The following is a 13,284-nucleotide window of genomic DNA, read 5'->3' as shown; positions in this document are numbered from 1 at the left end:
TATATGGTGACAGTTTGATGACCGACAGCATATATGGGAAACTAAGGTGGTGATAGATAGGAGTGACAACCTCCTTGTCGCTACTAAGTTGCAGGAGGCAGGTACCTGGGCAACTATCAGGAGAGAGAAAGGAAATGGGCAGTTAGTCCAGAGTACCCCTGTGGCCATATCACCCAATAATAAGTATACCACTCTGGATACTGTTTGCGGGGGGGGGGGGGGGGGGGGTAAGAGAATGACCTACTAGGCTAAAGCCAGAGCCATTGGGTCTCTGGCTCTGAGTTTGGATCTGTGGCTCAGATGTGAAAGGGGGAGAAGAGGACTGCAGTAGTGAAAGGGAATTCCACAATTAGAGGAATAGACCCTAGATTCTGGGAATGGTGATCGACACCCAGATGGTACGTTGCCTCCCAGGGTGCCAGGGTCAGGGAAATCTCAGATCAAGTCCATGGCATTCTAAAGAGGGAGGGTGAGCAACCAGAAGTCTTGGTACATATTGGCACCAATGACAAAGGCAGGAAAAGGGAGGAGGTCCTGTAGAGAGAATTTAGGGAACTAGGTACAAAGCTAAAAGTCACCTCTGGATTGCTGTCTGTGCCACTCACCAGTGAGGGTAAGAATAGGATGATTTGTCAGATAACTGTGTGGCTGAGGAACTGGTGCAGGGGGCAAGGTTGCAGATTTCTAGATCATTGGAACTCCTCGGAGAAAGGAATGACCTACACAAAAGGGACACGTTACACCTGAACCTGAAGGAGACCAATAATTTTGCGAGTAGCATTGCTAGAACTGTTGGGGAGAGTTAAACTAATTTGGCAGGGGATGGGAAACTGAGTGATAGGGCTGAGAGTGAGGGAGCTGGTATACAAGCAGAAACAGTGTACAGTGAGACTGACAGAAAAGACAGGTAGATGATAGGCCAAAACTGCAGTCAGTGGAATGAGTTGCAATGTAACCGGTCAAAATGTATTACACACAGTATATGAAATAAGGCAGATGATCTAAGTGCAGTTAGAGATTGGCAGGTATGACGTGGGCATCACTGGGTCATGGCTGAAAGACTATGGTCAGGAGCTCTATCATATCAAAAGAACAGGCAGATAGGCAGAGGGTATGGCGTGGTTCTGTTGGGTTAAAAAAATCAAATTTTTTAAAAAAGGTGACATAGGATTGAAAAATATAGAATCGTTTTGGGTAGAGTTAAGGAGTTCCTAGGGTAAAAAGACCCTAATGGGAGTTGTATACTGGCCTCTGAACAGTAGCCAGGATGTAGACTACAAATTTCAACAGGAGAGGAAAAAGGCATGTCAAAAGGGCAATGCTACGAAAGTCATGGGAGATTTCAATATGCAGGTAGATTCGAAAAATCAGGTTGGTGCTGATTTTCAATCCTGAACACTTGCAGAATGCTGATGAGATGGCTGTTTAAAGTAGCTTGTGGCTGAGCCCATCAGGGGATCAGCTGTTCTGGATTGGGTGTTGTGTTATGAACCAGATTTGATTAGGGAGCTTAAGATAAAGGAGATAGTGATCATGGAATTCACCCTGCAATTTCAAAGGGAGAAGCTAAAGTCGAATGTATCAGTATTACAGTAGAGTCAAAGGAGAGGGGAGCAGACCAAAATTGATTGGAAGGGAACACAAGCAGGAATGACAGCAGAGCAGCAATGGCTGGAGATTCCAAGAGCAATATGGAAGGAGGATAGATGAATCCCAAAGTAGTATACTGAAGGCAGGAAGATGCAACTGTGACTGACAAAGGAAGTCAAATCCAACACAAAAGCAAAAAGGGTGGGCATATAATAAAGCAAAAATGAGAGAGAAGTTTGAGGATTGGGAAGCATTTAAAAAGCAGAAGACAACTAAAAAAGCCGTAAGGAGTGAAAAGATTAAATATAAAGGTAAATTAACCAACAATATCAAAGAGGACACCAAAAGATTTTTTTTGAAGAAATATAAAGAGTAAAAGAGAGGTGAGAGTAGATATTGGACTGCTGGAAATTGACATTGGAGATGTAGTAATGGGGGGGTCAAGGCAACAGCAGATGAACTGAATAAGGATTTTGCATCAGTCTTTACTGTGGAAGTACACTGTATGTTTGAGAGGTGGAAGAGAGCAGAAGTGAATGCAGTTGCTATTACTAGGTAGGTGGTGTTTCGGAAGCTGAACGGTCTGAAGGTAGATAAGTCACCTGGACCAGATGGACTACACCGAAGAGTTCTGAAAACAGTGGCTGAAGAGCTTGTGGAGGCAATAAGCTTGATCTTTCAGGAATCACTAAATTCTGGAATGGAAAATTGCAAATGTCATTCCACTCTTCAAGAAGGGAGAGAAGCAGAAACATAGAAAATAGGTGCAGGGGTAGGCCAATCGGCCCTTCGAGCCTGCACCACCATCCTGTATGATCATGGCTGATCATCCAACTCAGAACCCTGTACCTGCCTTCTCTCCATACCCCCGGATCCCTTTAGCCATAAGGGCCATATCTAACTCCCTCTTAAATATAGCTAATGAACTGGCCTCAACTGTTTCCTGTGGCAGAGAATTCCACAGATTCACCACTCTCTGTGTGAAGAAGTTTTTCCTCATCTCGGTCCTAAAAGGCTTCCCCTTTATCCTCAAACTATGACTTCCCCAACATCGGGAACAATCTTCCTGCGTCCAGTCTGTCCAATCCCTTTAGAATTTTATATGTTTCAATCAAATCCCCCCCTCAATCTTCTAAATTCCAGAGAGTATAAGTCTAGTCAATCCAGTCTTTCATCATATGAAAGTCCTGCCATCCCAGGAATCAATCTGGTGAACCTTCTTTGTACTCCCTCTATGGCAAGAATGTCTTTCCTCAGATTAGGGGACCAAAACTGCACACAATACTCCAGGTGTGGTCTCACCAAGGCCTTGTACAACTGCAGTAGTACCTCCCTGCTCCTGTACTCCAATCCTCGTGCTATGAATGCCAGCATACCATTCGCCTTTTTCACCGCCTGCTGTACCTGCATGCCCACTTTCAATGACTGGTGTACAATGACACCCAGGTCTCGTTGCACCTCCCCTTTTCCTAATCAGCCACCATCCAGATAATAATCTGTTCTCCTGATTTTGCCACCAAAGTGGATAACCTCACATTTATAAATTGCATCTACCATGAATTTGCCCATTCACCTAACCTATCCACATCACCCTGCATCCTCTTAGCATCCTCCTCACAGCTAACACTGCCACCCAGCTTCGTATCATCTGCAAACGTGGAGATGCTGCATTTAATTCCCTCGTCTAAGTCATTAATATATATTGTAAACAACTGGGGTCCCAGCACTGAACCTCGCGGTAACCCACTAGTCACCGCCTGCCATTCTAAAAAGGTCCCGTTTATTCCCACTCTTTGCTTCCTGTCTGCCAACCAATTCTCTATCCACATCAATACCATACCCCCAATACCATGTGCTTTAAGTTTGCACACTAATCTCCTGTGTGGGACCTTATCAAAAGCCTTTTGAAAATCCAAATGTACCACATCCACTGGTTCTCCCCATGCACTCTACTAGTTGCATCCTCAAAAAAATTCTATGAGATTTGTCAGACAAGATTTTCCTTTCACAAGTCCATGCTGACTTTCTCCGATGATTTCACCGCTTTCCAAATATGCTGTTATCACATCTTTGATAACTGACTCTAGCAGTTTCCCCATCACTGATGTCAGGCTAACCGGTCTATGATTTCTCAGTTTCTCTCTCCCTCCTTTTTTAAAAAGCAGGGTTACATTAGCCACCCTCCAATCCTCAGGAACTAGTCCAGAATCTAGAGAGCTTTGAAAAATTATCACTAATGCATCCACTATTTCTTGGGCTACTTCCTTAAGCACTCTGGGATGCAGACCATCTGGCCCTGGGGATTTATCTGCCTTTAATCCCTTCTATTTACCTAACACCACTTCCCTACTAACATGTATTTCCCTCAGTCCCCGACTATTTCCAGAAGATTATATATGTCCTCCTTAGTGAAGACAGAACCAAAGTAGTTATTCAATTGGTCTGCCATGTCCTTGTTCCCCATGATCAATTCACCTGTTTCTGACTGTAAGAGACCTACATTTGTCTTAACCAATCTTTTTCTTTTCACATATCTATAAAAGCTTTTACAGTCAGTTTTTATTTTCCCTGCCAGCTTTCTCTCATAATCTTTTTTCCCTTTCCCAATTAAGCCCTTTGTCCTCCTCTGCTGGACTCTGAATTTCTTCCAGTCCTCAGGTGTGCCGCTTTTTCTGGCTAATTTGTATGTTTCTTCTTTGGAATTGATACTATCTCTAATTTCCCTTGTCAGCCACAGGTGCACTACATTCCCTGGTTTATTCTTTTGCCAAACTGAAGATACCCTTCTTTGAGTTGAGTTCAGAACCTGAATTAACTGTATCACTCTCCATTTTAATGAAGAATTCCACCATATTATGGTCACTCTTACCCAAGGGGCCTCTCACAACAAGATTGCTAATTAGCCCTTCCTCATTGCTCAATACCCAGTCTAGAATAGCCTGCTCTCCAACACGTTGGTTCAAAAAACCATCCCGCATACATTCCAAGAAATCCTCTTCCTCAGCACCCTTACCAATTTGGTTCACCCAATCTATATGTAGATTGAAGTCACCCATTATAACTGCTGTTCCTTTATTGCACGCATTTCTAATTTCCTGTTTAATGCCATCCCCAACCTCGCTACTACTGTTAGGTGGCCTGTACACAACTCCCACCAGCGTTTTCTGCCCCTTCAATGTTATGCAGCTCTACCCATATCGATTCCACATCCTCCCAGCTAATGTCCTTCCTTCCTATTGCATTAATCTCCTCTCTAACCAGCAATGCTACCCCATCTCCTTTTCTTTCATGTCTATCCCTCCTGAATATTGAATATCCCTGGATGTTGAGCTCCCATCATTGGTCACCCTGAAGTCATGTCTCTGTGATCCCAACTATATCATATTCATTAATAACTATCTGCACATTCACTTCATCCACCTTGTTACAAACGCTCCTTGCATTGACACACAAAGCCTTCAGGCTTGCTTTTACAACACTCTTAGCCCTTAAACAATTATGTTGAAAAGTGGCCCTTTTTGATTTTTGCCCTGGATTTGCCGGCCTGCCACTTTTACTTTTCACCTTACTACTTTTTGCTTCTACCCTCATTTTACACCCCTCTGTCTCTCTGCACTTGTTCCCATCCCTCTGCCACATTAGTTTAAATCCTCCTGAACAACAGCAACAAACGCTCCCCCTAGGATATTGGTTCCAGTCCAGCCCAGGTGTAGACCGTCCTGTTTGTACCGGTCTCACCTCCCCCAAAACTGGTTCCAATGTCCCAGAAATTTGAATCCCTCCTCCTTGCACCATTTTTCAAGCCACGTATTCATCTGGATTATCCTATTTCTACTCTGTCTAGCATGTGGCACTGGTAGTAATCCAGAGGTTATTACCTTTGTGGTCCTACTTTTTAGTTTATCTCCTAACTCCCTAAATTCACCTTGTAGGACCCCATCCCATTTTTTTTACCTATATCGTTGGTACCTATGTGCACCACGACCACTGGCTGTTCACCCTCCCACTCCAGAATGTCCTGAAGCCACTCAGAGACATCCTTGACCCTTGCACCAGGGAGAAAGGAAATTGTAGGTCAGTTAGTCCGATCTCAGTGTTTGGGAAGATGTTGGAGTTGATGGTTAAGGTTTTAGTTTCCAGGTACTTGGCAGCACATGATAAAACAGGTCAAAGTCAGCATGATTTCCTTACGGGAAAATCTTGCTTGACAAATCTGTTGGAATTTTTTGAGGAAATAATAAGCAGGATAGACAAAGGATAATCAGTGGATTAGATCCAGTTCTGTACTTCAATTTTCAAAAGGTCTTTGAATAGGTGCCACACAAGGCTTCTTAGCAAGATATGAGCTTATGGTATCACAGGACAGATACAAGCCTAGATAGAGCATTGGCTAATTGGCAGGAGGCAAAAGGTGGGAATAAAAGGAGCCTTTTCTGATTGGCTGTCAGAGTCTAATGGTGTTCCACAGGAGTCAGAATTGGGACTGCTTCTTTTTATATTCAACATTAATGATTTGGATGGTGGAATTGATGATTTTGTGGCCTAGTCTGCAGACGATATGAAGACAGGTGGAGGGGTGGCTAGTGCCGAGGAAGCAGAGAAACTGCACAAGGACTTCGACAGATTAGGAAGATAGGTTAAGAAATGTCAGATGGAATAGTGTCAGGAAAGTATATGGTCATACACTTGGGTAGGAGAAATACAGGCAGACTATTTTCTAAACAGGGAGAAAACTCAAAATCTGAGAAGCAAAGAGACAAAGGCAAATACAATGTTAGCAGACTAGAATATAAAAACAAGGATGTAATGATGAGGCCTCACTTTGGGCCACTTATCTAGGAAAGGATGTGCTGACCAAAGGGCTCAACCTCAGAATATAGGGACATCTATTTAGTACAGAGATGAAGAAGAACTTCTTTAGCCAGAATGGTGAATCTGTGGAATTCATTGCCACAGATGGCTATGGAGGCCAGGTCATTGACTGTATTTAAAGAGGAGGTTGATAGATTCTTGATAAGTCAAGGTGTGAAAGGTTATGGGGAGAAGGCAGAAGAATGGAGTTGAAAGGGAAATGGGTCAGCCATGATCAAATGGCAGAGCAGACATGATAGGCCAAAATGGCCTAATTCTGCTCCAATGTCTCATTGATAAATACTGTACTTGCTTTGATAATAAATTTACTTTCGATTATCAGGCAGCCATCTGAAGGATTGCCAATCTATAGAATACTGATGGCCTCAGTGTATTCTTTCCACTTCAAAGACCGTTACCCCTTATGCAGGACCTGCTGGGGCAGCCACCAAGAAACAATGCTGAATGAGTTAACACCTGAGTTCTGGCTGGGAAAGCCAGAATTAACACACAAAACAAAATCAAGTAAATTTATTATCACAGTACAGAAATGTCACCATATACAACCTTAAGGTTCATTCTCTTGCAGGTATACACAGCAAATCCAAGAAACCCAATAGAATCCATGGAAGACCATACTCAACAGGACAATCAATGTTCAACAGACTACAAACTATGCACATACAATACAGAATAATAAGCAATAAATACAGAAAAATTTGAGATGAAGAATCCTCGAGCTGTGGGAACAGTTCAGTGATGAAGTTGAGTGAAGTTATCCTCTCTGGTTCGAGAGACTCCAGTACCTTCTTCATGACGGCAGCAGTGAGAAGGGAGCATGGCCTGGTCGGTGGGTGATGATGGTTTGATGATGGGTTCTGCTTTCTTGCAACACCGTGTGCAGGAAATGTGCTCAAGGGTGGGGAAGAGTTTACCAGTGATGGAATGGCTGCATCCACTACATATTGTAGGATTTTCTGTTTAAGTGCACTGGCATTTCCATATCAGGGACAACCACAAAAAGTTCTTAAAACTGGCAGTCTTCTAGTAAATGCTAGTGCTACTGAATAATGGGCTATATCAAGGCAAATTAGGAATTTCTGATGCTGTTCCTGGATGATGAATGTTATTGTTGTGAGAAAGGAGTTAAACTTCTCCATATGCCCAGTTCTAAGCACTAGTAGCGCTAAGTGAAAGCCTAACTGAATTTTTCATAATAGAATGAAAATCCAAAGTACATAAGGAATATATTTATTTATGAAGTTTACCATATGATTATATCCTCAATTTAATACTGTAGGATAATTTTAGGAGGAAGCAATTAAGAGCATTGATCAGGTATGTTTCTTAGATGCGTAGTCATAGTCAAAGAAAAGTACAGCACAGAAACAGGCCCTTCAGCCTATCTAGTCCATGCCAAACCATTTAAACTGCACCTGGACCACAGCCTTCCATACCTCTACCATACATGTACCTTTTGAAAATTTTTTAAACATTGAAATCAAGCTCGCATGCACCATGTGCGCTCACAACTTGTTCTACACTCTCATGACCCTCTGAGTGAAGATGTTTCCCCTCATGTTCCCCTGAAACTTTTTACCTTTCACCCTTAACCAACAATCTCTAGCGGAAAAAGCCTGCTGCAGTTACCCTATCTATACACCAAAACATAGTATTTACTGTTCCTAAGATGATAGTTATCAGTTACAGGTTAAATAGAAAGCAGGCCACTGGATATTTATGTCACTCTGTGCCTACTGCTCATATATCACCTAGCAAGGACCTATCACAATTAAAGTTGAACTGTTGGGCACGTGCTTGCTTTGGTTTAACTTTGGAGATACTTTACTGGGTAAACCAACATTTCAGTGAGCCAGTAAATGCAAAATAGAGCTCTAAGATGGAACTGAAAAGAAAGGAGACACATCTAAAAGTTGAAGATACTTGTAATACAATTTTAATTTAATTTGTATTGTTCATGGAAAAATAATCAAAAAATTCTTCACAGTCAGTCAAAAATAATTCTAAACAAATTCTTGATGATGGTTTTGATTTTACTGTTCCAAAGATGACACTTATTTAGCAGTTATAATTTAAAAAAAGCAGGCCACTGGATATTCATTTCACACTGTGTACCTGCTGCTCATATATGAAATTTAGCAAGGGCTTATTATAGTTAAAGTACAGCCACTGGGAATATGATGTTAATATTGGTTGAAATTTCCTGTACTGAGAGATAAATAATGGAATTTATTCTTGTTTTACAAGAAATTAATGTCAGATCCAAGATTGAATCTTGCATACAACTTGGTACTAACTACCGTGGCACAAAAGGAGCTTATAAAACACTGTTGGAAGACAACAAGTATACAAAGTTCATGACACAAATACAAATATTCCATCCGACTGTACAAGGCTAAATGGATAACAAAAAGTGAAACAAAGAAAAGTAATATCGTGCAGAAGAAATTAAACTTATTGAAACAAACATAGTAACTAAAGTTTAAACAAGGGGGTGAGAAAGCACAAATACCTTTTAATACTTCAATAGTGAGTAGTGGAAAGTGTGCTCTGCGTGCGACTTTAGCTAAGTATGTTTGCTGAATGTATGCTTGTTGAATATTCAGCTTTGTAGCATCTGTAACTCAGGGAACATGAATGTTTGATTGAATTTTTACTGTTTGTAAATAAATGAGTAATATACTTATTCACAGTCAGTGTTTTCTGTCTCACTTGCCAGACCTGCGAACCTGATTCAACAATACAGGAGTAAAGTGGGCCTTTTGTGGCTGGCTACCAGTGACCACTAATGTTTCACAGGGATCAGTGTTGGGACTGCTTCTTTTCACGTTGTAAGTTAATCATTTAGATGACAAAATTGATGGCTTTGTGGCCAAGTTTACGGACAATACGAAGATAGGGGGAAGGACAAGTTTTGAGAACGCGGCCAGTCTGCAGAAGTACTTAGACAGATTGAGAGAATGTACGAAGAAGTGGCAGATTGAATATAGTTTAGAGAAGCATATAGTCATGCACTATGGCAGAAGGAATAAAAGCGTGAACCATTTTCTAAATGGAGAGAAAATTCAAAAATATGAAGTGCAAAGGGACTTGAGAATCCTGATGCAGGATTCCCTAAAGGTTAACTTGCAAGTTGAGTCGGTGGTAAGGAAGGCAAATACAAGGTCACCATTCATTGAGAAGACTAAACTGCAAGAGCAAGGAAGCATTTGACTGTTCTGGACTCGTATTCACTGAAGTTTAGAAGAATGGTTGGGGGGGGGGGGTGTGCGGGGTAAGATTCTCATTGAAACCTACTGAAAAGCCTAGATAAAGAAGATGTGGAGAGGATGTTTCCTGTAATGGGGGAATCTGGGACCAGAGAGGACAGCCTCAAAATAGAGGGACGTCCATTTAAAACAGATAAGGAGGAATTTCTTTAGCCAGAGGGTTATGAATCTGCGGAATTCATTGCCACAGACAGCTGTGGAGGCCAAGTCAGTGGGTATATTTAAGTGGAGATTGATGGGCTCTTGATTAGCCAGGGCGTGGAAGGTAATGGGGAGAAGGTAGGAAAATGGGAGAATGGGGTTGAAAGGGATAATAAATCAGCCATGATGGAATGGTGGAGCAGACTCAATAGGCTGAATGACCCAATTCTGCTCCTATATCTTACGCAAACAACAGGAATTCTGCAGATGCTGGAAATTCAAGCAACACACATCAAAGTTGCTGGTGAACGCAGCAGGCCAAGCAGCATCTGTAGGAAGAGGTGCAGTTGACGTTTCAGGCCGAGACCCTTCGTCAGGGCTAACTGAAGGAAGAGTGAGTAAGGGATTTGAAAGTTGGAGGGGGAAGGGGAGATCCAAAATGATAGGAGAAGACAGGAGGAGGAGGGATAGAGCCAAGAGCTGGACAGGTGATAGGCAAAAGGGGATACGAGAGGATCATGGGACAGGAGGTCTGGGAAGAAAGACAAGGGGGGGGGGAACCCAGAGGATGGGCAAGAGGTATATTCAGAGGGACAGAGGGAGAAAAAGGAGAGTGAGAGAAAGAATGTGTGCATAAAAATGAGTAACAGATGGGGTACGAGGGGGATGTGGGGCCTTAGCGGAAGTTAGAGAAGTCGATGTTCATGCCATCAGGTTGGAGGCTACCCAGACGGAATATAAGGTGTTGTTCCTCCAACCTGAGTGTGGCTTCATCTTTACAGTAGAGGAAGCCGTGGATAGACATGTCAGAATGGGAATGGGATGTGGAATTAAAATGTGTGGCCACTGGGAGATCCTGCTTTCTCTGGCGGACAGAGCGTAGATGTTCAGCAAAGCGGTCTCCCAGTCTGCGTCGGGTCTCGCCAATATATAAAAGGCCACATCGGGAGCACCGGACGCAGTATATCACCCCAGTCGACTCACAGGTGAAGTGTTGCCTCACCTGGAAGGACTGTTTGGGCCCTGAATGGTGGTAAGGGAGGAAGTGTAAGGGCATGTGTAGCACTTGTTCTGCTTACACGGATAAGTGCCAGGAGGGAGATCAGTGGGGAGGGATGGGGGGGACGAATGGACAAGGGAGTTGTGTAGGGAGCGATCCCTGCGGAATGCAGAGAGAGGCGGGGAGGGAAAGATGTGCTTAGTGGTGGGATCCTGTTGGAGGTGGCGGAAGTTACGGAGAATAATATGTTGGACCCGGAGGCTGGTGGGGTGGTAGGTGAGGACCAGGGGAACCCTATTCCTAGTGTGGTGGCGGGAGGATGGAGTGAGAGCAGATGTACGTGAAATGGGGGAGATGCGTTTAAGAGCAGAGTTGATAGTGGAGGAAGGGAAGCCCCTTTCGTCTGGGTAGCCTCCAACCTGATGGCATGAACATCGACTTCTCTAACTTCCGCTAAGGCCCCACCTCCCCCTCATACCCCATCTGTTACTCATTTTTATGCACACATTCTTTCTCTCACTCTCCTTTTTCTCCCTCTGAATATACCTCTTGCCCATCCTCTGGGTCCCCCCCCCCCCTTGTCTTTCTTCCCGGACCTCCTGTCCCATGATCCTCTCGTATCCCCTTTTGCCTATCACCTGTCCAGCTCTTGGCTCTATCCCTCCTCCTCCTGTCTTCTCCTGTCATTTTGGATCTCCCCCTCCCCCTCCAACTTTCAAATCCCTTACTCACTCTTCCTTCAGTTAGTCCTGACGAAGGGTCTCGGCCTGAAACGTCAACTGCACCTCTTCCTACAGATGCTGCTTGGCCTGCTGCGTTCACCAGCAACTTTGATGTGTGTTCCTATATCTTACGGTCTTTTCTTCCAGCACGACATTTAACATCTCCAATTTATTGTGGCCATTTAACCCATAAACCCATACCTTGGTGAGGGAAAACTGGTGCTGTCTATATGGAGTTCCCACATTCACTCTTGGACAAAATAATGTAACTTGTATAACACAACCAAGAATGAAAGATGCAAATCTCACTCAGGCAAATGAGTGGATTATCCCAGTATTTACACCTCTGGGACACTACTGTGGATGAGAAGATGCACTTTATTTTTGTTAGAAAGTAACTGGTCCTTCTGTTTATTTTCACTCAGTAATTACAATTGAAAAAATGATCGAGAATCAAATAGCATTTTTTTTTTTTTTAAAAAGCTACAGTTGTGGACCATAGAATTTTCCCAATTACCTACTTGTACTCAATACATTTATAAAGTACCTTGTGATTTTCCTTCCTGCTATCCGTTGGCTTGCACTGGGTCCTCTTTGCCCTCCATATTTTTTTTAAATTAGCCCCTGCACTTTCTTTACTGCTTATCATCTTCCCCAGTCCTCAGTTTTACGTACCTGCCACATGCTTCCTTTTGTTTCTTCATCCATTTCTTGCTACTCCTTAAAATCTAGGTTTCCATGAATTTGCTACCCTTACCTTTCACCCTTGGTTCAGAACTCTCACTATTTGCATTTAAATGACTTCCACCTGTTGTTGTAGGTTTACATGTAAACACATGTCTGATTCTCTTTTATAATATTAAAGTCAGCCTCATATAGCCCTCTTTATATAACTAATTAAAAATTTTGCAGAATTATGATCATCATCTCCAAAATTCTCTCCCAATGACATTTCGAAGACTGGTATTAAGACCAGGGGTAATCATATCAACCTGTGATAAGCCCTCATTTGGAAACGAAGAAAAATATGAACTGACCTGTGATAACCTGGTTATGAATGAACTAGGTAAGCCAGTGCTCCATTCCTGGAAGTGAAAAGGCTAAGGAATAATTGGATGGAAACATTTAAGAAAGATAAATGGCAGGTAACAAATATCCTGTATTAGAGAAGTATAGTACAAGTGGACAAAATGGTTATTATTTATCCTGCATTTGCTTTTAATGGCCATTTTATTGTCAAATTCTAAATTTAACAAGTGCTGTGAGCATTACCCCAGCTGCAAGATATTTTAAATAGAGCAGGCACAGGGAAGGAAATGAGATTTGAGATTTTAAGGATAGAACTGTCATGATGAGCAATGCAGGGTCAATCGTATTTTAAATCACTCACATGGTCCCATTTGCATAGACTGCATCCCCTCCTTCCACATATTGAACTTGTGATGGATAAACGTGTTGAACAGACTGCACCTGCTGGACCTAAAAGCAAATAGAAAATATTAACTAAGCTCAGAATGAGTTTTGCAGTCTTCTCAAGCTAAAGTAATTTTCAGGTCAAGCTGATTTTAGGCATCTTTTTTTCCCCCCACCCCATCCTTTTCATGCAATTCCCACAAGAGATCCAGATCACACCTGAAGAATAGAGTCAGAGGACATCTAGTAATCTCTTCCCATCAAAATTCATTTAGAT

General features: G+C 42.6%; 1 protein-coding gene across 4 annotated transcripts in view; it reads right to left on the bottom strand.

Annotated features, from left to right (window-relative positions):
- The window catches only part of rfx2 (regulatory factor X, 2 (influences HLA class II expression)), a 221,387-nt gene that overhangs the window by 126,178 nt on the left and 81,925 nt on the right, over positions 1 to 13,284 (bottom strand). For all 4 annotated transcript variants that reach the window (XM_072244689.1, XM_072244688.1, XM_072244691.1 and 1 more), the window contains one exon: positions 12,985 to 13,073. In XM_072244689.1, coding sequence (XP_072100790.1) covers positions 12,985 to 13,073 — 89 coding nt within the window. The remainder of the gene's footprint in view (positions 1 to 12,984; positions 13,074 to 13,284) is intronic.

Source organism: Mobula birostris, chromosome 26 (genome assembly GCF_030028105.1).
Source record: "Mobula birostris isolate sMobBir1 chromosome 26, sMobBir1.hap1, whole genome shotgun sequence".
Lineage (NCBI taxonomy): Eukaryota > Metazoa > Chordata > Chondrichthyes > Myliobatiformes > Myliobatidae > Mobula > Mobula birostris.
This window is presented reverse-complemented; position numbering and strand designations above follow the sequence as displayed.